This window comes from Eublepharis macularius, chromosome 4 (genome assembly GCF_028583425.1).
Source record: "Eublepharis macularius isolate TG4126 chromosome 4, MPM_Emac_v1.0, whole genome shotgun sequence".
NCBI lineage: Eukaryota > Metazoa > Chordata > Lepidosauria > Squamata > Eublepharidae > Eublepharis > Eublepharis macularius.
The window spans coordinates 36,551,696-36,579,333 of record NC_072793.1 but is presented as its reverse complement, the minus strand read 5'-3'; the positions used below and the strand labels follow the sequence as shown (position 1 = coordinate 36,579,333).

The 27,638-nt window shown below is 42.9% G+C and overlaps 1 protein-coding gene across 5 annotated transcripts in view; it reads left to right on the top strand.

Moving 5' to 3' along the window:
- The window catches only part of SEPTIN9 (septin 9), a 286,254-nt gene that overhangs the window by 247,538 nt on the left and 11,078 nt on the right, over window positions 1-27,638 (top strand). For all 5 annotated transcript variants that reach the window (XM_054975814.1, XM_054975816.1, XM_054975815.1 and 2 more), the window contains 4 exons: window positions 8,916-9,107; window positions 18,339-18,467; window positions 18,725-18,806; window positions 20,958-21,095. In XM_054975814.1, coding sequence (XP_054831789.1) covers window positions 8,916-9,107; window positions 18,339-18,467; window positions 18,725-18,806; window positions 20,958-21,095 — 541 coding nt within the window. The remainder of the gene's footprint in view (window positions 1-8,915; window positions 9,108-18,338; window positions 18,468-18,724; window positions 18,807-20,957; window positions 21,096-27,638) is intronic.

Sequence of the window (27,638 nt, the reverse complement as noted above, 5' to 3'; positions counted from 1 at the left end):
ACCTGGAAAAAATAGCTACTTCTGGGGGTGAACTCTATGAAATTATGCCATGCCAAGGTCCTTTCCCTCTCCAAACCCCACTTCCTCCAGGTTTCTCCAAGTTTCACCCCCCAGATCTCCAGGAATTTCCCAACGTGGATCTGGCAAACCTATCCAGGCCACAGAGATCAGTTCACCTGGAGAAAATGGCTACTTTGGGGGGGTGGACTCTATGGAATTATGTCATGCCAAGTTCCTTTCCCTCCCCAAACCCCACTTTCTCCAGGTTTCACCCCCTAAATCTCCAGGAATTTCCCAACTTGGAGCTGGCAACCCTACATCTGATATTCCTCTTCAGTAGATCACTGAAGATTAAGTTCAGTAGTTGTGGGTAAGTTGCCTTTTCAGGGAAACTCTTCTGTCATAACTGATCTCCTCACTGAGAAACCTTCCGAGTTTCCCAGAATACATTTTTAAAGCTGTAGTTTTATTGGTCATTTAAACATCATTAACCAAAGAAACACAATTTCTTCTCCGGAAAGGGTCCTTGCATATTTTCATTTTGACATGATTATTCCAGTACTCCGCTCTGGAACCTTTGGGGAAAGAGTGGATGGACGTGGCAAGGAAAACATGGAGGTTAGTTGATGGGCAAGGGCCAAGATAGCAGTCGATAGTGACTTATGGAAAAGACACAGGGAACAGTACAGAGTACTAACTGAAACCATTTTCTGGGTTACAGATTTCTGCCTAGACATCTATTGAGACTTTCACTGGATAGTGTTTCGTAAGCTGCTTTTTATGACCAAGTATATTGCTTTTTTTTTTAAGTTAGAATTTTCAGCTTGAGAAATTCCATGCTTTATAACTAAGTCCACAGTATCCCCGCTGCCCTGGGTATGACCTCCTAGTAGCGTGAGCAAGCCCTAGATAATAGCTTCAGCAATAGCAAGATAATCGGCCATCGGTCTTCCAACTCTGGTATACTGTAAAACCTAAAAGAATGAAAAGTATTTATGTGTGAGTTCATATTGGCCAGTAATGACTACCTTAGGACCAGTTTAAATGTTATATAAGAAGCCTTTGCAAAAAAGTTCCCTCTGTCAGGTCTATATATATTGATCATAATATTTAACAGCTGCTTCTTGATTTTTGCATCCGCCCAAACACATACAACTTCTCTATGCCAGTAATTCCCATTCCTGGCCAACACTTTCAGGCAATATGAAGTTGTTAAAGATCAGCTTTGACATAGGCAAAGCGAAATTCTTTTTTAAAATCCCAACGCTCATAACCAAGCAAATACATGTATTTTCAATGGCCAGTATTGGGGTGGGACATATAAATTGTCACTTTTTGCTTTGGCTTTGGGAATGAACTTGGTTTTCTCAACTTCAGTTGCAAGAGGTACCAGTGGACCACAGTAGGAAACAGAATGATGGACTTGATGCACATTTTGATCTTACCCAGCAAGGCTGTCCTTATGTTCTGAAGAAGATCACCCTTATATTGGGTACTTTGGAAACTCAGTAACCATCTTGATGAATGGTTGACTGTTATACTACTCTAGTGTGGCTCTCAGATGTCATGCATAAACTCCGGCTTGTTCATGATATGAGTCAGGTTTATTTTTGGACTGTTTACACACTTAACACTCCACACCACAGAATCAAAATCTAAGACTTATGGGCTTGAAAGAAAGCACAGCTCATTGTGACTTCTAAATTGGGGCAGTTAAAGGTTTGGGGGTTTTGGCCTACAAACTGGAACTGGAATATTAACCCAAGAAATAAGGCAATATACAAACCACAATTCAGTTGCCAAATCTGAGACATCACAATGAGCTGCAGTTTCTTTCCATCTAAGTCTTGGATCCCTGTGCCAAGCTAGACATGATGGCACCCATGAGTCAAACTTGTGGACCCCAGTGCCATTTTAAAGAGATTTTAAAGTGCTGCAATCATGGCGGGTTGAGGTGCGCTCCCCCCCTCCCCATGTGTTCCTTTGGAAGAGCACCTCAACCCGCTCATGGCATTTTAAAATACCTTTACAGTGGCAGCAGCATCCATGGGTTGGACCTATGGTTGCTTTCACACAAAGTTTGCCCCTCTACTCTATGTGTAAGTTGTGAGGGGAAAGGAACATGAGGAGCCAGCAATTAATCAGGTTCATTCTCATAATGAAGTCTGAATGCTGCCTGTGTTGCGTTCCAAGCAGAGTGTTTGCATAAGACCAGGTCTTGTCTCCTTTTTTGCTTGCTGATTGAGATCAGGCTGAGTAATTGGCACTGTGCACTTGCTGACCTGCTCCCAGTAGCTGGGACTTAGAAAGTGAGCAGGGATGTTGTTTTTATATTCATCACAATGATGCAAGTAAAAGGGAAACAAAACTTGGTCTAAAATTTGACATGCACACATTCAGAAGACATAGCTATGTAAGAATTGTGTACCTTCTAAAACGTAAGGACTTTTTTTTTAAGTTGCATTTTCCCTCCCTTCCCCAGCCAGGTTGGTGCATGCTGTTCTGTTCCTGAAATTATGGAAATGTTAAATCAACAGGTGGATTCATTACAGTACAAATGCAAATAGAGGTACTGTCCTTGTGGGTTCATAGGCATTTGGTTCTTCCCTTTCTCAGAAATAGCCTTGCTGACATCAACATTTATATTTGAAAACATGTTTAATTCTTATTGTTAAAAATCTTTCTGTGGTGATAGGAGGCTTGCTTTCATAAAAAGCCCCCCTCCCCCCCAAAAAAGTTTGCCACGTCCAACATTGTAGCAGCCAGACATTACATATGTGGAACTTCTGTTGCCTCTGGAGAGTCTGGGTTACTGGGCTATTAAATCAGTTTTTGAATCTGTTTTAAATTTCTGCATTTAACTCCACAATCACAACCACTCTGGAAAGATACCTGGATGAATAATCCCCATGAGGAGACTGGAGAATGTAGTCCAGTTTGAGTTGCTGCCTATTTTTAAAATGTGTTTTATTAAAGTTTTGCTTTTTCTGGAACTTTCTACAGAAATCGTTATTCTTTTGGTCTTTGTAGTCAGGTGCTAGCAGGTGGCAGATACACATCAAAAATACAGTGACTACAAACCACTTCCCTTTGTCTAAGCTACCTACTTCTTTGTCTAGGAATCAACCTATGAGTCTTAGGATTTGTTCCATAGAACAAACTTGAGATCATCAGTTTGGCCCAAGTGCCAGTTAACAATAACAACAATAACAATAACAGCAGCAGTGTGCTTATATACTGCTCTTCTAGATGGATTAGTGCCCACTCAGAGCGGTGAACATAATCAGTGTTATTATTATTCCCACAGTTGGGGATCTGGGGCTGAGAGGAATAGCTTACCCAAGGCCACCTGCTGAGCTTACGGTAGTAGAGGGGTTCAAACCAACATAGCACTGACTCACAGTCCAACCACTTAACCACTATGCTACCGTTAGCTTCAGGGAGAAGAATAAGCAGTGTCTTGTCGTGGAGATGGTGGTGACAGAATTTTCCTGCCTGGCTTTTAAGGATGCCACAAACTTCACAGCGAGTGTGTACAATAGGTAAAAAAAAATACTGTGTTTGGCCACTATGGTCACTTACAAGCCAAATGTATGAGCTGTCTGCCTCAAATGGCTATTGAACTGGTATGCAGTAGCTGTGGTTGTAGTTTTGTTTCCTTGACTTGTAGGGTCTTTTGCTTCTGCACAGTAGCTGCAAAAGGAACCATGGGTCTCCCCAGGGTCATGGGTCATTGGATCAGGTAATTAAACATCATGAGTGGGGAGACTGTCTCCCCTAAAGCTGTGGGGAAATGTGCATGCACCAATAACACAGTAACAGTCATTCATTATAACCAACAAATGGTGAGACTTTTTTAAAAGTGTTTGTCTCTAATCACTGGCTGGCTGACAGATTTGCTCACTGTTTATAAGATTGGCTGCTAAGCTGTGTGTAGAGACAACAGGTCTTTTGAGAAGGGGGAAAGCAGTGCTTCAGTTGAGCTGAGAAAGCACGTGTGCGAAACACTGCTGATTGCAGTGCACTGTGCAATTTGAATATGGGGAAAGCAACCGGACAAACAAGGCCAGACTTAGAAACATCAGCTTCTTGTTGCAGCTGCAGAAAAGATTGAGAGCCAAACTGGTGGTTGTTCAAGCAGCCCTACTTGGCTACCTTGAAACCATTGGAGCAGCTGCTCCCCAGAGATGTGACTCTGCTACCAAAACAGAACGGCAAACCAACCTTTTCCTGTTAGAAGAAGTAGTCAGTGGAACCACGTCTGGGTAGAATAATTGGTCATTTTCTTCATCTCTTTGCTAAAGCACATTCTCTGCTGCTGTGGAACCAGGGCGTCGATCTTTCTCTGTGCCACAGTTGGCACTTTTTGGTGCTTGTTATCTAATGTATTTCTGGCTAGGATTCTGTTAAGCAGGAGCCCACGAGGGCTTGCAGAGGGCCTCTCATTTCCTCCTCCCCTATTATTTCCTCTTCCCCTTCCCTGAAAGCCCCCTCAGCCCCCCCCTTTTCCTGTCTCCTTCTCTCTTACCCACCCACCAGCCAACTTACTTTTATCTATCCACTCCTTGTGTTCAGTTTTCTCTTCTTCCCTCCACCCAGAAGTCTCTGCCCGAGAAAACTGTGGCCCAGTTGTATGGTGCTGATCACTGGGCCAGGCCCAGTTGCACAGAGGGGGAGCTGCAAGGACTTGCAAGGGATCCCTCATTTTCCCCTGTATCCCCTTCTTCACACTCTTTCCTATACTTCCCTTTCCCTTCCTTCTCTTCCAGTCCCCAAGCAATCTACTTTTATCTGCCCCCCCCCAGCTATATTTATTTACTTTGTTTGTATCCCACCTTTGTCCACACTGGGAGAAAGCAGTTTACGTTATTCTCATCTCCTCCATTTTATCCTCAGAACAACCCTGTAAGCAGGGGCTGACTGGTAGTGAGAAACCCTAGAAAAGGGCCCTTCCCCCAGTCCACCCTGGCCCCACTCCCCTAAGGAGGGAGGGAGAGAGGAAAGAAGAGGCAGCCAGCCTAATCAATTAGCCAGGCACCACTTCCCTTGCCTCATATGGGGCTTGGGGTGGGCCTGGTGGGCCTTCCCTTGCTCTGACTGAGCAAGTAGTGCTTTGCATCACATGGGACTCAGTTGGGCCAGACTGGGTGCTGCCACCTTCCTTGTTTTAGCAAGGCATTGCCTTCCCACCTTGCATAGGCTCGGGCAGGCCGGGTGTACAGTGGGCAGTGCCTCCTTCACCTCATATAGGCTGATGCTGCAGCTTCACTAACCTGAAAGGGATGGGTACCACCTCCCTCACTTCATGCAGGGTTTGGGTGGGCCGAGCCAGGCTCTGTCTCTTTTGCTCGGCATGGGGTTTAGGTGGCTGGGCACCTCCTTCTGCACTCGCCTTGTGGTGGACTGAGGCAGACCAGGTGCCTCCTCCCCCACCTTGCCTCAAGCGGGCTCTTCATCTCCTCTCCCGCCTTGCATTAAGCTTGGGTGGACTGAGCTCAAGCCTTGGTCCAGCCCAGGTTGGGAGTGTGGGGAGGTCAATAACCCACGGGGAGGCATCCTGGTGTTCTTAATGGCCAATCAGCCCTGCCTATGAAGTAAATTAGGTTGAGAATGTATACATTGCCCAAGGTCACATTAGAATGGGGATCTAGGGTCCTACTCTAAAACTCTAACCACTCTACTATACAGTTTGTTGGATGGTTGGTTTTAATAATAATAGGAACAACATTTGATTTCTATACCACCCTTCAGGACAACTTAACACCCACTCAGAGTAGTTTACAAAGTATGTTATTATTAACCCCACAACAAACAAACACCCTGTGAAGTGGGTGGGGCTGAGAGAGCTTCTAGAAGCTGTGACTGACCCAAGGTCACCTAGCTAGCTTCAAGTAGAGGAGTGGAGAATCATACTCGGTTCTCCAGATCAGAGTCCCGTGCTCTTAACCACTACACTAAACTGGTTCTCCAGGCAGCTGGAGAATGGTAGCAGGCAGCTAGGTGAGCGTAAGTGATGCAAGTTGTATGGCAGCAAGCTGTCCTGTGATTGCTGCTGTGCCTGACCCTGATGAAATCCCCCTCAAGAGCCAGAAGAGCAATAGAAAGGGCCCTGTCCCTCCTTCTGCCTTTTACTGACAGAAACCAAGCCTGGAATGCTGGCAAAACTGTTGTGGTTGCCTAGAAATGGCCACTGAGGCCATCTGTTTCACAAAGCTACAAGTGCTTCTTTTATCAGGGAGGTTTAAACCCCCATTGTATTTATTTATTTATTTGATTTCAGATGGGTTGTTTTTGCAAACTTGGGCCATTTTTCTGGCTTGTAGAGAGATCTGTCTTGTCTACTCTTGGTTCCAGTCTCTGGATTTAAGTATCCTCAGATTCAGCCAGGTTGCAAATTAGATATATTGATGATGATAGGAGGAATTTGAAACATTCTGTATATGAGAGTTGGCTTCCTTCGCCAAGCAAGTTTGACACGCTTCTTCGCCACAACAGGAAATCCTGGCAGCATGTCTTTGCAATCAGTCACTGCTTCTGTGCAGACTTTTTTTTCTTGAATCATTTTGCACAAAGCAAAAAAATTTGGCACACAGCTCCCCCTCACCCTCCAGAGGCCATAATGGATGACTCTACTTAATCTATCTAAAATAGCCAAATGTGGAAGATGAATTGTGTTTAGAAAAGAATACATGGAGACAAAAAAATGATGAGATCACATCAGAAATAGCCTTGCCAAAGTAGCATGGGAAAGAGGACTAGAGTTAGATTAATTGGCCGTCAGCAACGTTTAATTTTCTGGTTTATTGGTGATAAAGTGTCACTTTGCAATAAGAACTTTTTTTAAAAAAATCACCTGCATAAGTCTTTTATAACACAAGTTGTAGAGGGTGTCATTCCTTGATTTTATTTCCCCATTTTGTGTCTGAAACAGTAGTAGAGCCATGCCCAGTTCATGGCATCACATAGCATAACTCAGCTGTCCAAAAGCCGAGTTGTGCAGTAGCTAGGCTCAAAGTAGACCTGATGCTCTAACGATAGACAAAGAGGGGGAAATGGAGGTAGAGTGAATGCTCAAAGCAAGAGAGACTGCCTAGACTGTTGGAAGAGAAAATTTCTATACTTTGTTGCCCCTGTTCTGCAGCCTGAAACAAGGATCACCAGTGTATGGGTCATGAGGTTTTTGGGTTCAAATCCTGTGTGATAACCTGTGGGTGTGTAGGTACTGAAAGCCTGATTCAGTGGATGTGAATGGGGAAGCTCCGAAGTTTCAGCCAAATGCCTTCCCTTGTGGATCCTATCTATTGAGTCTCCTTTGTTTTTATGCCTCGTGGGATGCCAAACTCTGGGTACATTTTGTGGAACTGTATAAAGTGATAGAGGTGGGGGTTCTGGTTTCTTTGCATATCCTCTCCTAGGTCAGAGTGAGTTGAAATGGATAAGACTGCAAATATGTTTTGTTTTGCTTACAGCCTGCCATTTGATGACAAGTGGTTTCATTCCACATGGAATTCTTTCTTTCCTAGTGGTGTGATAGAATAGGAAAATTACTTGGCTCTCCCTTTCTGAAAATGATGCTAACTCAGGAGTCATTGAAAGACATCTTGGCTTCCTTGCTCTAAGATTTTTTTTTAAATCCAGGAATATTGCCAGTTGTCTGTTGCAACATGCTTTTAGAATGAGGTTTAGAATCACAGGGCTTGTGGAGGACCTGGAGGTCATCTCGTCCAACACCATGGACATAGTCTGAATCCACACACCCGCAGAGCATCCCGGCATTGCGCTAAATGTTCGCTAAACACCCAGAAGTGTAACGTCTTTCTAGCGCGATTCAGAAATCGCGCTAGAAGGATGCTATACTTCCGGGTGTTTAGCGAACATTTAGCGCAACGCCGGGACGCTCCGCGGGTGTGTGGATTCAGCCATATTGTTTTAAAGTGATCTGATGAATTGGCACAAATCTGGGTCCAAGTTGTCTGGAAAGACGTACAATACACTAGAGGTGCTAGCAGGAGTAAAAACAAATCCCAAGCTCCATGTTGCAAGATATGGTATGTACAAGGCAAAGAGGAAAAGTAAGAGTTTATTCAGCAACAGTAATCTCATACAATGTATGCTTGAGTAGGGATCAGTATGTTAATCCAAGCTCCTATATCCATTTATGCAAAGAAGGAAAAGTTTTTTTGTGTGTTTCGTAATAGATCAGAAATCGAAGCGTAGAGACGTCCAAATCCAGGAAGGGGCTGAACTCTCTCTGTGCAGAGGGTCAGGGTATCCAAGCTGATGGTATCTCACTGGCCTTTGTTCTACACAGTCCACTCCTGCGACTGAGGTGTCCAGGCCCTTCAGTGTTCATGCATTTATTTAAATTATTTACCAGCTGCCTTGTAACCGTAAGGTTCTCAAGACGACAAGCGACAAATAATCTGTCAATAAAAGCCAAGCAGCAATTAAAGCAGTAAAACAGAATTTTTAAAATTTCAATTTGGCAACAAATAAAAAAAAACAAGATAGAAATTACACATTGAAATAATTTAGGAGGAATAAAACCCAAGAAAATGAGTCAACGAACAGGACTAAATTATAAGTAGCTATGCACCAGTGGGAATAAAAACGAGTACCTGGTGCCTGAAATTTAGTCAAAATGACTCTCGATGTATAATAATAGAGAGGAAGTTGCTCAGTGAGGGCACCACTGCAGTTAAACCCTGTCCCTTGAGACAGTCCACCTCAGTTCAATAACTCGTGCCTTACTCAATCGTGTCTCAGATGTAAGTCATACTGTTTAAGCAGATTTACATTTGCAAAAGGGATGTCCTTAAGGTATTCTGTAGTGTAGCATTTCTCCATTTCTAAATGTCTTTTTGTTTCTATTTACCATTATTATTAAGTATGATGTTTTCCCTTTCTGCTAACAGGTTCAGAGGCCATTCCCAGTTACCCAGGCAGCATGACAGACGCCCCTCGAGATGCTGCCCTTAAGCAAGCTGCACCAACGCGGACAGAGAAACCAATGGCCGACTTTGGCTATGTTGGGATAGATGCCATCCTTGAGCAGATGCGGAGGAAGGCCATGAAGCAAGGGTTTGAGTTCAACATAATGGTAGTTGGTGAGTCTTTTCCCCATGAGAGCTGTTCAGTGAGTTCTCCTTATGGGATAGCTACTTATATTACGGTTTTTGGACAGTATTCTTCCTATCCTTGCGGTAGGGATAGCTTACCGACAATTATATTGGGAATATGGAGTGTTATGATTTAAAAATCTAATAAAGCTTCAGGTTTAACTGCAGCTATCTTGTAGCCTGGTTGTCAAAGTGATTATGCACTTTTAATACTGACTGGGGTGACCAGGGTTTAATAGGCAGTTCCTGAAGATAATGTAGTCATTCCTTTTTTTGCTACGGTCCTATTCATAAGACACTTCATTTTAGAGAAAAGAGGCTCTCTATTTTAGGGAACAGCCCTGAGAAAAATTACTTTCTTTTTTTCCACGCCATGGAACTTTTCCTGCAAGGTACAAACCACTAACTAATGGGCTGGAATGAGAGAAAATGACACACTTATTCAAATGGTGTGATTAAAATGACACAAGGAGAGCTGGTGTGAGTTCCGCGGCTGTCTTGACTGCTTGCCAGCTGGAATGGTTTTATGGGGTATAAAATATGGTTTCTGTGGAATCTTGAATAACCAAGTAAGTAGCTACTGTATTGTTGAGATTTACAGTATTGGGAAAAGAGATCCTTGAGCCACAGGTTCAGATGAAAAATTACAGAATTAAAACTGAAAATCATTCTCAGTTTTATACGCTGCCTCTTCGTGTCACTGCTATGCTGTTTCAAGGGAATAGAACCCAGTTATCCTTTAATTAAGAATTTTATTGCAAATGGCAGAGGATCAGTGAAGAAACGTGTGATCCAAGTGTTATGAAGCTTGGGACCCAAGTAGATCACCGGAAGTGAAAATCTGAAAGGTATGCAAAGATCTGTGGTTCCTACTGCTTTGCCTGTGGTGAAGCTGGTGGGAAGCTTGTGACACAATCGGAACTGTCAATTACATGTCTCAGACATAGTGGAGCAGTTGGAGCCACCTCCTTTAGCTTTCTGTTCCAGCCTTAGTAGTCTTTCTTGGACACAGCTGCATGGGGCTCTGTGTACAAAGAAGCCCACCCTGCATTGTAACGGCTCAGAAGGGAAAGTCCAAACAAGCTTACCACATGATAACCTGCAGCACTTCATCGTGCATTTAAATTAGATTGTCTCTCTAGCCAGTAGTAGCAGCACTACTACAGGCTGGTATTATTTGCTTGGCACATAGGAAATGAGTAATGCTTTCCAGCTTCCCATTAGCATGTAGGCAAATTCAAAGGACCCTGTTTACCATGTGGAAAATGGAGATTTGCTCACTTCTGATTTATTTATCTAAAACATTTATATGCCTCCTTTCCACCTTAATAGGGCCTCCAAGGCAGTGAACATCAGACATTAAAACGTTTAAATTGCATTTAAAATTTAACATATAGACATGCAAACACATACACACAAATAGGGAGGAGGGCCAATAAGAATATACTGGGGGTATGCCAAATAAAACAAATAGTCTTCATCTGCTGTCAAAAGACGGTGACAGAGGGAGGCAGGTGAATCTTCCTGGGGAGGGAGTCATGAAGTTTCAGTGCCACAACTGGAAAGGCTTTTTCTTGGATTGCCACCCACATAGCCTCAGATGGCAGGGGCACCTGAAGCAAGGCCTCTGAAGAACAACAGAGTTGGTGTGTGTGTTATTTAACTTTCAAGTCGCTTCTGACTTACGGCGACCCTATGAATGAAAGACCTCCAGAACGTCCTATCATTAACAGATTTGCTCGGATCTTAAAAACAGATGGACGTGGCTTCCTTCATTGAATTAAGCCACCTTGATTTGAGTCTTCCTTTTTCCTTACTACCTTCAACTTTTCCTAGCATTATTTCCTGGAATCTATAAAACACAGGTTGATTTTCATATGAAATTCCCTTATATGCTTCATGAGCCACCCTAAATTTGCAATGTGATCTCTAGTGCCTTTTCCTTTTCTGAATCCAGCTTGCATATTTGGCATTTTTCATTCCATGTATTGTAAGAGTCTTTGCTGTAGACTTTTGAGCATCACTTTGCTTGCATAGGAAATGAATGTGATGGTCTGATAGTTGCTGCACTCTTTGGCATACCCCTTTTTTGGAATTGGAGTGTAGACTGAGCATTTCCAGTCGGTGGCCCATTGTCTTGTTTTCTAGATTTGTTGACATACTCTTCTTAAGATTTTGATGGATTCCATTTCTGTAGCTTGAAATAGCTCTATTGGTATTCCATCTACTCCCAGTGATTTGTGTCTCCCGATTGCTTTGAGTGCAGCTTTCACTTCACTTTCTGAGATTTCTGGTTATTCATCAAAACTTCTTTGAAGGAATCTGTCATTATTCCATCTTTTCTGTATAGTTCCATCTCTTCAGTATATTGTTTCCATGTTTCCTTTACTTTGTCCTGATTGGATATTGTATTTCCATGTTGTTCTTTCAGCATCCCTTGCCATGGTTTGAATTTCCCTTTGATTTCCTGGATCTTGTGGATCCGATCTGTTCTTTTTATTTCTTTGCAGTGGTTATTATAATAGATTTCTTTGCGTCTGCGTGCATGTCACTTAAAAGCTACGTTTAGAGTTCTGATACTATTTCTGGCACCTTTTGCTTTGGTTCTCAACTATCTTTAGAAATTTTAAGGGTTTTATCAGTCATCCACCTAGACTTCTCCTTTCTTTTGGCTACAGGAATACTTTGCACATTCTTCCTTGATAGTATCTCTGGTTTCAGCCCAGATTTCTTTTGGTTCATGATCAATTATACTTACAGTTCAATCCTAAGCAGAGTCACTCCATTCTAAGACCATTTAAATCAATGGTCTTAGACTGGGGTAACTCTTCTTAGGATTGCACTGTTAGTAATGCAGTTCTGTTCTTTACATGGTCTTGAGATTCTTCAGAAATATTATTTAGATTATATTTCGGGTCTATGTTTCCTTTAGAGTTTCTCTTCATCTTTATTCTAATTTTTGACGTTAACAATTCATGATCTGTATCACAATCAGCTTCTGGTCTTGTTTTAGCAGAGAAGAGGCAGTCCTTAAGGCAGTCCTAAGTGCATTTTAAAGTGTTCAAAGCAGATTATAGTTGCTAGTTCTATTATAATCCGTGGTTACTGTTCCTCTGTTTTTGGCTACTGATTTCCATTTGCTATCGAGTGAAAGTGTGTGTGTTCTTAGAGATGGGTCATAGTTCTGCCCCTTGTTGAAAACTGAAGCTTATCCAAAGCATTGTTGGAAATCCAACAAAGAGCTACAGAATAAACTAACTAAATAAACTAAACTCTGGCAAACAGCCTGCTCCCTACCCCAGTTTCACCATTTATGGGCATTCCCTCTTGTTTGGGAGTTCCTTTCCTGGGCCAATCAGAAATTAGTCAAAAGCCTTCTTCCCTCGAAGAAGACTTTTGACCAATTATTTGAAAAGTATGACGGATTTTTGTTCCCCTCAGTAAAATTAGCGTAGTGGACAAAACTGGAACTGGGTGCAGAGGAAAGCTAGAAAACAATATCGGAACAGTGATAAGATAGCAAATTGAGTGAAATCGGTGAATTGAATCTACATCTCCTATTTCCTCATTAATCAAAGAAAAAGTGTCAGCCATTGGATTCTTATTGCCCACTTCAAACAGGTTATCCTGTGTTTTCTTTAAGTTATATTCATCCATCCATTACAGTGCCCATGTGTGCATTCATATACATTGCATGTGTAGGAAGATTACTTACAACAATTAACAATCAATGTTTCTAGTTCAGTAGAATGTCTAGGATGCTGGAAAACAGAGTGAGCATATTATGATAAATCATCTTATGCACATTAATTTTTTCTGGCATCATTTCCTCATGCCATAGAGATCTTGTCAATTTTCTCACTGGTATCAGTTTATGCTTTTTTTCTTTCAGAGAAGAGAAGAGCCTTTGTAAGTTTTTGTAACTAAACAGGAGTGGAAGAGAACCCATTCTCTAATTTACTTGCCTGAGCTGCTCCAGATTTATCCCCTCCCCAAATCCAATGGAAGGAGGGGATCTAATGAAAGGAGTTGATATTATATACATCAAACGTGCACTCCCCCACCCCCTATAGGAAATGATTAAATCTAGGCCATTTTCACACGTGCCCCGGGAGATGGTGCGCGATCTTCCGGGCATGTGGCTGTGTGAAAACGGCCATAGATGAGTGAGAGAATCTTAGCCCACAGACTATTGCCTTGAAGACTGGCCATGGAGTGACATTTGTTTCCTACTGGAGAGAGAAGCCCAACCAGCCATGGCACATCCTTCTAAATGGAGCTCTGCAATACTATATGTCAGTACAGATGCAGCCTGTCTTTCTCTCTTCTCTTTTCTTGAGTTGAGGGAGAGAGATGGCCCACCTTGCAGCTTTCCGAGTTTTCCCCTCAACGATCACTCTGTGAGGTGGGTGGGGCTGAGAGAGCTATAGAGAGCTGTGACTGACCCAAGGTCACCCAGCTGGCTTCAAGTGGAGAAGTGGGGAATCAAACCCAGTTCTCCAGATTAGAGTTCCACCGCTCTTAACCAAACTGTCTACATTCCTACTCTGAATTGGTCCTGTTAAAATACTAGTTTGCTCTTTTTGACCTTTTACTGTGGAATGTACCGGTAATGTTTAATGCTTGTTTAGCCCAAGCCATGAGCTAAATAGTAGACATTTAATTCTCATTGACCTAACTGATCCAAATGAATATTTGAATTTTATTAGTTTTTTGTTTTATCTACTAGAAATGGTTTGTTTTCAGTTTTTTATAGTCTTGCAACGTGTATTGACCTGAGATGTTTAGGAAGTGAAGTATTCAGCTTAGAATTCTTCCATCCTTCTTTTTGTGGCTTGATGGAAGACACTGCCAGGAATATGTCAATGGATCTGCTTCCCTTGTTACTTCTGAGCCATAAAATATTCACACACAGTTTGCATATAACTCTGGAAGACTATGTTGGCTTCAGTCCTCTTGTGTGTGCATGCATGTGTGCACACAAAGTATTTTGAGGGGCAGTATGGTATAGTAATTAAGAGTGTTAGACTTAGGTTTGAGGACACCTTAGCACAAAGATCTTTGGTTAATTAACCTCCCAAGCGATATTGCTGTGTAGATAAAATGGTAGACATTGGAGGATATTAAAATGTAATGGGAAGTTTAGCAGATTGGTGAAGTTGTCTGTGGAATTAAAACTGCAGTATTTCATTTGGACCATTATTTCTTTTTTCTTCCTTGTAAATTTTATTCATGTCTGCTAGGCTGTGATGAGTCAGCACACAGATTAATGTAGCACAATAGAACTCAGATTAACCTACCATTTCTCTTAACTTGGAGTCTCTCTACACGAGACATCTTACACGGGGACACTCAAGTATAGGGAGATGCAATGTTAGCCGAGAAGCATAGTTTTAAAAGACAGAGCCAAAGTCTCTGTCAATTTCACTTCTCTACATGAGGGTAGTTTTAAAAGACAGCCTGTGAGATCTCTCCTCAGAAGGTTTGTTAATTTCATCTTCTCCTCCCCTAAGGCTCTATCAGTTTCACCTCCCCTTCCCTGAGGCCAAGATGAAATTAACAAACCCTCTGAGGAGGGATCTCCACCAGCTCTGTCTTTTAAAATTACTCTTCCCGGGTCACATTGCATCTCCCTACACTTCAGCGTCCCTGTGTAAGATGTCTCCTGCAGAGAGGTTCACAGGTTTAGTCTTCCTACCTTGCACAGTCAAGTTGAAATGAAGCATGAATATGGACTACTTGGAGCCATCCATGTGCTGTGGTTTATCCTCATTGATCTCTCTGAAAGAATTAAGAGTTTTGCTGGCTTTGAGGGACGAATGTTTTGCAGATTTTAATTCATGACATGTACTATGAAGAAACAAAGATTATATTAAGCTGAACTCAGGAGAAGTTTGTATATACACTGGTATTGGTTTGGTATTGTCATATTTTTTATTAAAAAACTTAATAAAATAAAAAAAACTCAGAATACTAGGAAGGATGAATGAACAATTGGTTTACTGCAAAAAAAAGATGAAAAACATACTGCTAGTGTTAGACCGTCTTTTATGTTTCCTAGCAAAGTTGGATAGCAATTCCACATTGCTCTCACTCTCACTCTCACATTCTGAGCCCCTGGGAAACAACCGTCTTGGATCCATACCTATAAATGTTTCTATTCTTCATGAACCTCATGTCTCTCTTACTTCCCGTCAGCTCCTAGCTGAAATCACTCCAGCAGTTCTGGACTGTTTCCTCTTACCTGTTAAGTAAAACTTTGCTCAGTCAGCTAAAGTTTGGCTTAAATATCCTCATTCATGTCGTCTGTAAACCAAACCAGATGTTTATATATTTTAGGGTGCTTGTTCTCTTCACAGTCTCAATATTTCTTCTGTGCTGTGATTTTGTGTGTGTTTGGACCCAGCTAAATTTGGTGCTGTGGAACAGATTGTAGAAGGCCCTTTATTGGTTATCAGTCCTTTTAGTTCCTGACATTCATTTCACATTACATTGGAAATATATTTTCAGTGGGTGGCTGATTATTCCAGCACTAACCTTGGAGCTCTCCCCCTTACTGCAAAATGGGATCTTTAGGAGGGAGCAGTACATGGGGAACTAGAAGCAGCCAGCCAGTCCTTCTTTCCTGGGCAAATCAGCCACCCCTTTTGAGGGCCTGCCAGAGTAATATATCAGAAGCTTACATCCATCCCATCTATCGTGTTGCTGCACATGATCAGTTATGGCTGCATGCACTGATTTTTCTGGTTCTTTTAAACCATGAGGGGAAACTGGAAGGAAGCAGTGAGTATGCATTAGGCAAACTGTTGAAATTACTTCAAAAGTCCTCAGTCTGGGTTTTAAAAGTAATTGACTTGCTCTCCTAGCAGATGGGATATCTGTAAACCATGTACCTTTTGTCCATGGACTGAATATGACTAGACATGGGCACAAGCAGAAAAAACAAACATGGTGTTCGTTGTTCGTTGCCATCCATGAACAATGAACACTGACGAACATGATCCTGTCATGAATATGTTGGTTGTTCGTTGTTTGTGGGAGCCAGCAGGCTCTCCTCCAGCCATCAAGATCCCTTCCACACCACTCCCAGAAACCCTACCTGAGCAGGCAGCAGGAAAGGTACCAGTAATAAATAATAGCTTGGCCCAGAGCCTGGCAGCAGCTTGAAGAGGTAGATCCCTATCCCATCACACACAAAGAAAATTCAAGCTCCAATGCACTCTCCCTGTCTCTCTCTCAAAAAGCCAACAGCAACTGTCTCTCCCTCACTGTCTGCAAAACTAGAGCTGGGAGCCCCCCTCCCCCCTGCTCTTTGCTTCCTTGTAACAAATTTGGAGCTCCACACTTGAAAGGAAGACCTGCCTATCAAGCTAAATTGGGCTTAGATTGGGGTTTCTAGGGCAACAGCAGGAGTTCAGAGTTCAGGCAGTCCCTGCCTCCGGTTGCCAAGGGAATTGATTGCAGGTGCCATACTGGCTTGACGAACAGCAACGAATGAGGTTTGCAATAACCACCTGTTCGTTTAGAATGGGGCCTCACAAACAGCTTGTTCGTGAACAGCTAATTGGGCTGTTCATGGCTTTTTAAAGTTCGTATTGCTGTTCGTGCCCATCTCTAAATATGACTATCCACTGTGATAGTCTCCTGGAATTGTGTTGCCTAAACAGGGATGATCACTTGTTTCCTAACTTGAAACTTTTGACCTCTTTGCCTTATTTGAATTTAAATGAATTTGGGTCCACAGGAGATGGCTACATCCCTCTAAAAGAAGTAGCTTCCCACCTTTATGAGCCTACAATTAAGTTTTTGGTTTAATGCTGGATTATTTGTGTACCTGTTCTTCAATACTTACTGAAAAATCCATGGATACCTTTCAAATACCGTAGTAGTTAGTCTGTGTGTGCCCATGGGTTCAAGCCCATTCTCCCAGGAAACAGCTGGATTTATGGAACAAAGAAGTTATAGATTAGAAGAAGGAAAATAATGCTAGATAATAAAATATAAAGTAAGATGAGAGGTAATTTAATATCTTGAGGATGGGGTCAGCTTTTTTAATAGGGGCAGCTTTTTCATTGGGCTGAGGAGATAATTCGTTGCTTTGTATAACTGAGGTATATTCCTTTGACTGTTTTTCAATATTTTTAAATCTACGGATAGAAATTTCATAGATTAGACTCAGCTGATACTCGGAAATGTCATTTCATAATGGTCAGCACCTAATATAGGGGTTGTACGAGGGATACCTCTTCCCTGTTCAGTTAAAAGTCTTGGGCAAGTGTCTGTAAACCTAATGTACCTTCCAGAACTCTTGTGTGCCTCTGGGCTCCTTGGAGGAGGGGAAGCACAGGACTTTTTTTTCAGCTGGAATGCGATGGAACGGAGTTCCAGAACCTCTTGAAAATGGCCACATGGCTGGTAGCCCCACCCCCTGATCTCCAGACAGAGGGGAGTTTAGATTGCCCTCCGCGCAACTGGAGCACCGCTGGAGCAGCATGGAGGGCAATCTAAACTCCCCTCTGCGTGGAGATCAGGGGGCAGGACTACCAGCCATGTGACCATTTTCGCTGAGGGCAACCCATTGAGTTCCACCACCTCTTTTCCCAGAAAAAAAGCCCTGGGGAAGCATACCAATTAATAACAGAAACTCAGTCTATCATGATGGAGTTTCATCCATCTTATCCTAAGGAATTCAGATATGGAACCTTACGAGAAGAATCCATAGGTTTTCAGCAAAGTCTGCAAGCAATGTTGCATAATATATAATCACATTTCTTTAGTGCTAACCATCTCCAAGAAGACAATAAGGCTAAAAGATAGTTCTTTTTGTTGTTGTTGTTGAAGAAAAAATTGTATTGTGACAGGTTTTTTTTGTATTTGAATATGTTGGTTGGATTAGAGTTGTTTTGCAATGTAATCTGTAGATCCATTTGCAATTCAGATGCATTTTATCGTAGGCATTATTAAATATAAAATCTTCCCATATAATATAGTTTTGTGAGGAGAAAAAAAAACAGCTTCTCTTTGCCAAACAGGACAAAACCAACATTGTCAAATTTGCTTTAGCTGAGGATAAGCTATATACTTTATTGTGTATAATCTTCGAATGGAATCAGAATACAGTTTAAATTCAGTACAGCAGACCATGAGACCAGATGTGGAATGACCTTAGTAGTGAAACAGATGAGTTTTCTGATATATGTGCATCCTGCTGTTTTTCAGGTCAGAGTGGCCTGGGAAAATCCACTCTAATCAACACCCTCTTCAAATCAAAAATCAGCCGCAAATCTGTGCAGCCAACTTCTGAAGAGCGTATCCCCAAGACAATTGAAATCAAGTCCATCACACATGGTAAACCCTTGCCAAGAGATAATGAGAATATCTTGTTAGGGGAGAGAGGGACTCCTGAGAGATGGGAGAGGGGTCTGAATAAAACCCTTCCTTCACCTGGCTCTCTGGGAAACAAGATTTCTGAAGCATTTACAGGCCTCTAGGTTCAAAGGCCCTTTTGACACATCTGGAAAAAGGGTGTGCATGAAGGGATTTTTCTGCACCAATAAAGCATTTGTCTGTGGTGACCTATTCTTGCATTTGTTCTTCTGTTTCAGATATAGAGGAAAAAGGTGTCCGTATGAAACTGACTGTCATTGACACTCCGGGTTTTGGAGACCACATCAACAATGAGAACTGGTAAGTGGCTGTGGAAAGGAGGAAGTGTGCAAAGGCCACTCTGCGTTGAGAGGTTGGAGAGAGGGTGGAGTGGTTTGGGAAGCTTTCCAGCAGGCCACCTCAGAACAGACAGGAACTGAGTACTTCACCACTCAGTGCCTCTCTAGTGCAACCAGTCTTTGTTTCTGGGTGAGTTGTTCAAGAGAGAACTTTGGGCTATGAAGCAGGGAGAGAAAAATTTAATGTTTACAAGCAGTGAGAATAAGGCTTCTATTAGAACACAAAAGAGTTGGTTGATGCTCACAGTTCCTTTTCTTAGAAAGGATAGGGAGAGGTCTATAGTACTCAACTTTCCCAGTCACATGACAGTGGAAGCTGAACAGAAAAAATGCTAGGGGATTCCGAGTACTAACAAAGACTTGCAGTTCTTCAATGACAATAAATCATGGCTCTTGAGAAATCATCATCCTAATTGAGTTTCTAAGTAGAAATAGGATAGTATTTCCTCCTGAAATTCATAGGAACAAGTGCTGCTCACATGCATCACTAGTGTTGTGTCAGAAGGCTCTGTGGCTTCAGAAGGTAGGTAGCTGTAGGTATAATAGAAAACAGTTGCATAACCTTTATTTTTCTCTGGACCAAGGTTCTCAAACTGTTCGATTGTAGTTAGCCTTCCAAAGTTATGTAAACAATGGGTGAGTCTTTACAAATGCAGAGGAGTTAGCCGTGTTAGTCTGTAGTAGCAAAAATAGAAAAGAGTCCAATAGCACCTTTAAGACTAACCAACTTTACTGTAGCATAAGCTTTCAAGAATCACAGTTCTCTTCTTCAGATGCACAGTTCTCTTCTTCATGCATCTGAAGAAGAGAACTGTGATTCTCGAAAGCTTATGCTACAGTAAAGTTGGTTAGTCTTAAAGGTGCTACTGGACTCTTTTCTATTTTTACAAATGCACTGCATGCAATCTGCTTCATTTCTCTTTCCTGTCTTGAATTTGGGGTCCAACTTATCAGAGGAAGGGGGCATCAGCCTACCGGGACAGAAACCCTAGGAAAATTCAAAGCATATACAATGTATGCTTCCATGGATGACTTCCTCCACGATACCAGCACCCTCATGCAGAATTCTACATAAAATGAGACTGCCGTCATAGCAGATATATGACAAATTCCACATGCAGCCAAAATGCAGCTGTGCTGTACACCACAGAAAGGGTTCTTCAGTGCAGGAATTGGCTGATGGCAACTCCTGCTCCACTGAAGATAGTTTTAGATGGGTAGCCATGTTGGTCTGTAGTAGAACAGCAGGATTTGATTCCAGTGACACCTTAGAGACCAACAAGATTTTCAAGGTGTAAGCTTTCAAGAGTCAGATCTGAAGACGGAAGCTCTGAATCCCAAAAGCTTACACCGTGAAAATCATATCGGTCTCTAAGGTGCCACTGGAATCAAATCCTGTTGCTCCACTGAAGATATTCAGTGAGAAAGGAAACCTGCCCTCCCCTTGGAAAATGGTGGAATAAATAGTGAATTTGACATAAGTGATGTTGTTGCTGTTCTTTGTTTTGTTTTCTATTTTTTGCTGCTTCTAGCTATTTGTTAGGGCTTTTTGTAGAATTGTGTGTTTTGGCTTGTGTTTTTAATTTATCTTTAGAGCCTCCTTGACTCAATTAATTCATGTGCAAAGCAATACATGGAGACACAAAGCTAAAGTGCATGTAGGCTTAATAGCTTCCTTTTGAGCTCTTGGTCTATGGTCAGGTTTTGGACTGAATTTATGCATCTTGAACTTCTCTAAATGCCTTCTGTTTTTTCCCATCCCAGAATGGCCGCCATGGCAACAGGACACAGGCTGTGATGTGGTGGAAATGCTGCAGTTTCTCTGAGTGAGCTCTGGCCTCATTTCTGGAAGGTCAGGGCCAAACTCATAGATTCATAGAGAATCTGCCATTTTCATGCAATTTCACACCTTGCCAGCTACCTGCTACAGAATGAGTTTCATCCTGTGATGGGAGAATGTATAGAAGATACCAAGGCATGAATTAGATCCACTTAGAATTAACTCAGACTGGTTTCAGTGGGTTAAAATCAAGGATCACATTCCGCCTCTGAATATACACTAAAGCGTGTAGTATAGATTTGGCTTCTTTTACATACATTTTTTCTTTCACAGTTGGCAACCCATTATGAAGTTCATCAATGACCAGTATGAGAAATACCTCCAGGAGGAGCTCAATATTAACCGGAAGAAGCGGATACCAGACACCAGGGTCCATTGCTGCATATACTTCATCCCTGCTACCGGTCACTCGTATGTTTGCTCTTTCTTAACTGTGCCACCCTTTGTCATAAAGGATCTAAGCAAATGCCATACCCCATGTTCTAGATGCTTGTTTTCTATTGGCTGCCATTTTTATATCTCTGAGGCTGGCTTAATGGCTCTCATTAGTGCTGCATTTTCCCAAACAAGGACTTCTCTTGCCTTCCATTTTTCAGGCACCACCCATAACCACACACATCCTTTTCTGTTAGGGCCATGTGCTTGGGCACTAAGTCCCAGTTGTCTAGTAAAGGACCTGTTCCATAGACTGCCCTCCTTGGGAACTCACATATGTACTCACTGAAACATTAAACTGCTTGACAGAGCCTTCCTAATGGTGCCCTGCAGCTTGACTCTCACCCAGCTGTTTGCACGGTAATCGGTGCCTAGAAGTCTGCTTGGTTTATTCCCCTTTTCCAGGAACATGTGTTTCCAATATAAGACACGGTTTTGAAAATATGAGGCACTCCATTTCTGACTTTCACATCCCTGCAATTGCTTTTGGCTTCAAGTAGTACGATACCCCTGCTGGGGGTTAGGTCTAGGTGTTTCTTTGGCTCCTGTGACTGATGGTTGTTGCTTTCCTGCTCTGATGTCAAAATGGACATCTGGGTTTTTTGGTTGTAGTGTTTCAGTTGAGGATACAGATATACTGGGGTAGGGGGACAGGCAGCAGGCCTTTTTTTTGAAGTCTCAGGTTGCAACTTTTCAGATATGTGTGTTGAAAGCCTTGGATCTATTCTAAATGCTTGAAGAAATAGGCTTTTAATGTGTTGTCAGCGTATTAGAAACTCTTCAGCTTGTCATATAATGGGCATTTTAGTGGTGGCAATTCAGGAGGAATACAAACAAGCTGTTTTGCAGAGCTTTTCAGTGGTGTTAGTAAATGCCCCTTCTCTAAATTGCTTGTGATGATGATCTTCTGCCTAGTATTCTTGTATGTTCTTATAGCACTTCCCCCTGAACAAAAGGCCCAGCCTGTGCCACATCATCCTTTGTGGCAATCCTGCTCCCACCCACCCCTAATCAGTGCCCCTATGACACTGCTAGACTATTTCTGCTACTTTAGGCTTGCAAAGAGTTCCATTGGCACGTTGCTTGACTACACACAGTTTGCTGCTTACCTCTCAGAGTTTGATGTTGTGTAAAATCTCCATTAAACTTTTTGTACCAGGTAAAGTTTTTAGTCTCCTACACACAGGCAAATTTTTGGATTGCCCCAATCTGCTCTCATATGTTCTTTAACTCTTCTTTGGTGTTTGGTGATGCGAGGTTCCATCATAATTACTCAGTTTTCATAAAGCATATCTGAGGGAGAACCCACACCACAGCCCCCCATGTCTTCCTGAGAAATTATTGACAACGCTGCATTGCTATTTTCATAGTTGATACCAAATGTAGCTCACTTTTGTGTGAAGGGTTGTTTTGGGGATAGTGTATAGTTTTAATATTATCTTAATGGAAGAATCAAGAGTCCTGTGGCGCAGAGTGGTAAGCTGCAGTACTACAGCCCAAGCTGTGCTCACAACCTGAGTTTGATCCTGGCAGAAGCCGGGTTCAGGTAGCCGGCTCAAGGTTGACTCAGCCTTCCATCCTTCCGAGGTTGGTAAAATGAGTACCCAGTTTCCTGGGGGTAAAGTGTAGATGACTAGGGAAGGCAATGGCAAACCACCCCATAAAAAGTCTGCCAAGAAAATGTTGTGATGTGAAATTCCCCCATGGGTCAGTAATGACTTGGTGCTTGCACAGGGGGACTACCTTTACCCTTACTATCTAATGTAGCTCACTTTTGTGTGAAAGGTTTTGGGGGTAGTGTTTAGTTTTAATATTCTCTTAATGGAAGAATACTGAGAACAGTGAATCCTCATTTTGTTTTCAGGTTCTTCTCTAGGAATTGACTTGTGGAGGGTGTGGTGGCAGATACGTTAAGATGATGGGGCCACTTGTATTTTAATCTGGAATGAAATGTGCGCATTCTTTTATTTAAATACCGTGTCATCATGGTTATGCTACCTAGTAAATAATTGAATGCCATATGCAGATTCTTTTGGGTTTCTCACTCAAAAAAAACCCAAGAAGTATCTGGCCCTCAGAATCTTGGAGGGAAACATGAAAATGCGAGCAGTAGTTATTCATAATGTTCATAAACTAGAAGGGGTTTGTTTCTCAGTTGGTAAACCATTACAGGGAGAAAGCTGATACGGGTTGTGGATTATAACCAAAAAGGCATATAGGTTTCCAGACACAAGAAGCTAACATGCCAAGAATCCCCCAAACAACATCCGATGTTTTCTCCCAGTTCTAATTAAGCCACCCGTGGGTCTTGGCACCTTCTCTCCAACACATGCATTTTTCACACGCTTCCTATATTAGCATATCATACATCAAGCTTCAGTGCCTTTGGGACGGGGAGACCAGCTTGCAATGAGCACTGCTTTCCGAGCTGATGGAATTTGGATTAAATTCAATTCAGCTGAAATCTCCCTTTTTTGTAGTAGTACCAGTCATAAATATTTATTATATGTGGAGCCAGGCGAGAACGAGAAAGCTCCGAGTGGCTTTTACGAGCCTTTTGAATCTCTCGCTCCAGCTTGTAAGCCAGAGCTATTGTCCCATCTCATTACAGCTCTAGCTTGATGGATTGCTTACTTCTATTTCAGAACCAGTTGTAGGAGGTTGTGAAAAGCTTCCCTGGCTTTAGCTTTTTTTCTAAATTAGAACTTCGTGTAAATCATCTGTTTCCCTGTTGTCTTCTAGCAGAGTTTTGCTTCTTTCCTTCATGTTAGCATGGATTTTTAACCAGGCTTTGGAACTAATCAAGTTCCCCGTCCTCTTTTGTAAATACTAGTATTACTGTACTGCTGCAAAGACTGATTACATGCTAGAATGAGCAAATGATTGGCCAAGGAAGTATCTCAGCAGGCACTCATTGCCCTATACGTTTCCTATCACGTTGCCTTCTGATATCTGGAAATGGCCCTTCGAGTTTCAACAGTTTGTGTGAAATAGGACACCTTCTTACTCGGAACACTTGAGCCCCACAAATGGAATTATTATCTTCCCATGTAGGCCCACAGTTTACTGCTATCCAGGTCTGAACTCAGGGTCTTCTTCATTGGGGAGCCTCACCTCAGAATAACCCCATCCTTCTAGCTTTTTCCTTCCTCTTTCCTTTCACAGCTTGCTTTCTCCTTTACTGTCTCCCACATCTCCTCTATAGTTTCTTCTGTGCTCCTTCCCATCCTCTTTTTGCCCCCCCCCCGACTTTGGCTCACCTCTTCATTTCCTTTGCTCTGCAGCTCTGTGCCTCTCTCACTCTCTACTCCTCTCCCCTTCCTGTTTTTCTCTCTCTAATTCTATCTCTCTGCTTTTGTCTCCTTCTCCATGGCCCAGACAGGCTCCTGTCAGGTTGCTTTCTTATGGAGTGTCAGAGCCCCTCAACCAGGCACATGCCATGGCTGGCTGCTTGGATGCCACCTCGGCCTGACTGATAGCCGGCCTTTGGGCCTGCTCAGAAAGAGCGAGAGGCCATGCTCCTGCTCTCACTGGTCAACTGTTTGGTGAGGCTGTATTAGATGGCATCTACAGGCCTCTCTCAGTTGCTTGGACTCCCTGGCCAGTGGCTTCTTCTGTCCTCCAGGTGAGACCGGGGCTGCTGCATCAGTGCCAGGAGGACTTGACTTCTTGTGCTCGGTAAAGCATCATGCACATTGAATGTTCTGTGTAATAAAAACAACCCACCATTTGAGTCAGCTGAGTGGAAACAAACCAGGCCTAAACTGATGGGTTCCAATGGAATTGCTATGGCAACTCAAGCATGGAGTCCTTTGGGAGGAGGTGAACAGATTTCAAACAGGAGCTCCTACTTCAGTGGTTCAGTAAATCTGGATCATAACCATGTGTATATAATTAGTACATCAAGCCTGAATTAAAAAATACAATCTATAATTTGTGTTCTGAATGAAACCACTGAAAACTGGCTTGAAGACTGAAAGACTTGTTGCTTTCTCTCCAGGCCTGGTTTCTCTGTTCCTGCTTCTCCCCCTTGGGGGGGGGGGTGTCTCTTACAACAGGGTTCCCAGCAGCTGTGTCACAGCCCACAGTCAAAGCCCAGGGTCAGGTAATATCCAGAAGCAAAGTCCAAAAAGCAGTCCAAGGTCTCATTGCAGAGTCAGGTAACATATTCCAGAGGAAAAGTCCAAGAGTCAGGCCAAAAGATTCCAAGAATCCAGAAGTAGATCAGGAAACTGGTGAGCTAGTCAGCAAGGCTAAAGACAAGTTGATCCCACAGCTCCTCTGTTCACAAGGAATAGGGGGCCCACATCGTGTCATGACTTATCGGTCTCTCCTGACAACTAATTCCTGCACCTGGTCCAGGCCTCTTCCCTAGCCCTTCGTAATCTCTGCTCCTGGGGTCCTTCAGGGGACCGTGGTGGGTCTGACAGTAGATGTGTTTATGCTGGCTTGAGGGCCCTGCTGGCTGTGGCAGTTTCCAGTGTTGGCGCTGGTTCCCTTAGGGAGGGCTCTGAGGAACCTGCCTTACAGGAGGGGTTTACCAAGGCAGGGCTTGGAGACAAGTTGTCCTCTGCCTGCAAAGAGGACTCTTCCCCATGTAATACAGGAGTGGTTCATGAACAACCGACCATGGCAGGAGAGAGAAGGAGTTCCAAGCAAAGGCAAAGGACAGCTAGCAGTGACTGAGCTCTCTCTGCAGCAGAGCTCATATCCCAGCAGCAGATTAGCTCTCCAATAGAAGATTTGCAGGGCATTCTTTTTGAGAAATAGTAAAGAGTCCAGTAGCACCGTTAAGACTAACCAGCATTGCTACAATAAAGTTGGTTAGTCTTAACGGTGCTACTGGACTCTACTATTTTGTGACTACTAACTAACACGGCTAACTTCTCTGATTCTTTTGGGGGGCTGTCGCCCTCTTTCCCTCTTTTAAACTCTTTTACAGAGATTGTAGGTCACCAGAGGTTTAGCCGCCATGAGCAAACTTCAGGTTACAAATGGTGACCCAGCGCCTGGAATTGTCATGGCCTGCCCTGAGGTTACATATTATTACTCAGAAGGTCAATGAAGCACGTTTGCCTCACACATATGATTTATACTAGTGACTCTGAATCAAACAGAGATAGAGATCTATGATGAGCTCTCTCCATGTGCCTGCTCAGTTACAATCAGCTGTAGTCACCATGGCCTTGGAAAAGAGCAGCCTAATCATTTCCTGTGTTCTACGTTCCCAGTAAAAATCTTCCTTGCATATACATCAAACTGCTTTATCCTGCTGTGTAAAGTCACGCTTTCCCATATGAGTGTGTGCGTCCCCCAACTAGGGCCCGTAGCTGCTCTGGGGGTATGAGAGCCAGTTTGGTGTAGTGGTTAAGAGCACGGGACTCTAATCTGGAGAACCGGGTTTGATTCCCCACTCCTCCACTTGAAGCCAGCTGGGTGACCTTGGGCAAGTCATAGTTCTTTGGAGCTCTCTCAGCCCCACCCACCTCACAGGGTGGTTATTGTTGTGGGGATAATAATGGCATACTTTGTAAACCGCTCTGAGTGGGCATTAAGTTGTCCTGAAGGGTGGTATATAAATCGAATGTTGTTGTTGTTGTTATTGTATCAGGGACTGGGCATGGGGGAAAGGTTTTAAAAAACTGCTTTTTGCAGTGCCACAGTAATGCTTGTGGAGAGGGGCTGCTTTTATTTATTTTTTAATATGCCCAAGGAAAATCCAATCATTATGGGTCTTGACATCTTCTTTACTCAGATGTAAGTTCACTGAGCTGCTTCTAAATTCCTGCCATGCCATAGCATGAGTCACAAGTGTGCATGTATAGGAATAAAACATCTCCGTATTACACTTTTTCTCCCAAGATGGACTGTCCTGGTAAGAAAACCACAGTGCCCTTTCCAAGTGCATCAGCTGTTTTGATAAATTTAGGGTTTTAAGCTGTTGGTTGTACAGCCTAGAGAAGCAAGACCAACTGGCTCCTGAAGTCTTCAGCAGGAAGCCAGATTTGCTGGAGTCCTCGAATACCTTGGAAGCATCCCACCCTTGCAGAAAAATGCGGGTCAAAACCACCCTAATAGTCCTTGACTAAGACTGGGTGTGCAGGCTTCCTTCACGCTGCTCAGGAATGTCTCTAGCACCCAAGCTGCCATCTTCTATCTATGTTCTTCCACTAACTGTCCTCTGCTAGCAGCTTTTTCTTGTTTGCCTTATTGTAAACAGAAGCTTCATAGGCAAACACACACGTCCCAGTAAAAAATTTCCTTTTGCCTTTCCTTTCCACAAGAGTCTTAATCACACAGAGTCCATCTGCAGCCCAGCCAGAAGGCATTTCAGTGATTTTGTAGCAAAGCTGCTTAACCTTTGCAGCCAGGATTTATCCACTTGCCTGGCCAGGGCCAGTGTCGGCTGAGGATTAATACGGTCCTAATTAGCTTACTGGGTGTAGTGCAGAGTAATAGTTCTTTGGGATCATGGAACTGCTTTACTTGCTTCAGACAATGATTTTCCTGTTGCGGGTC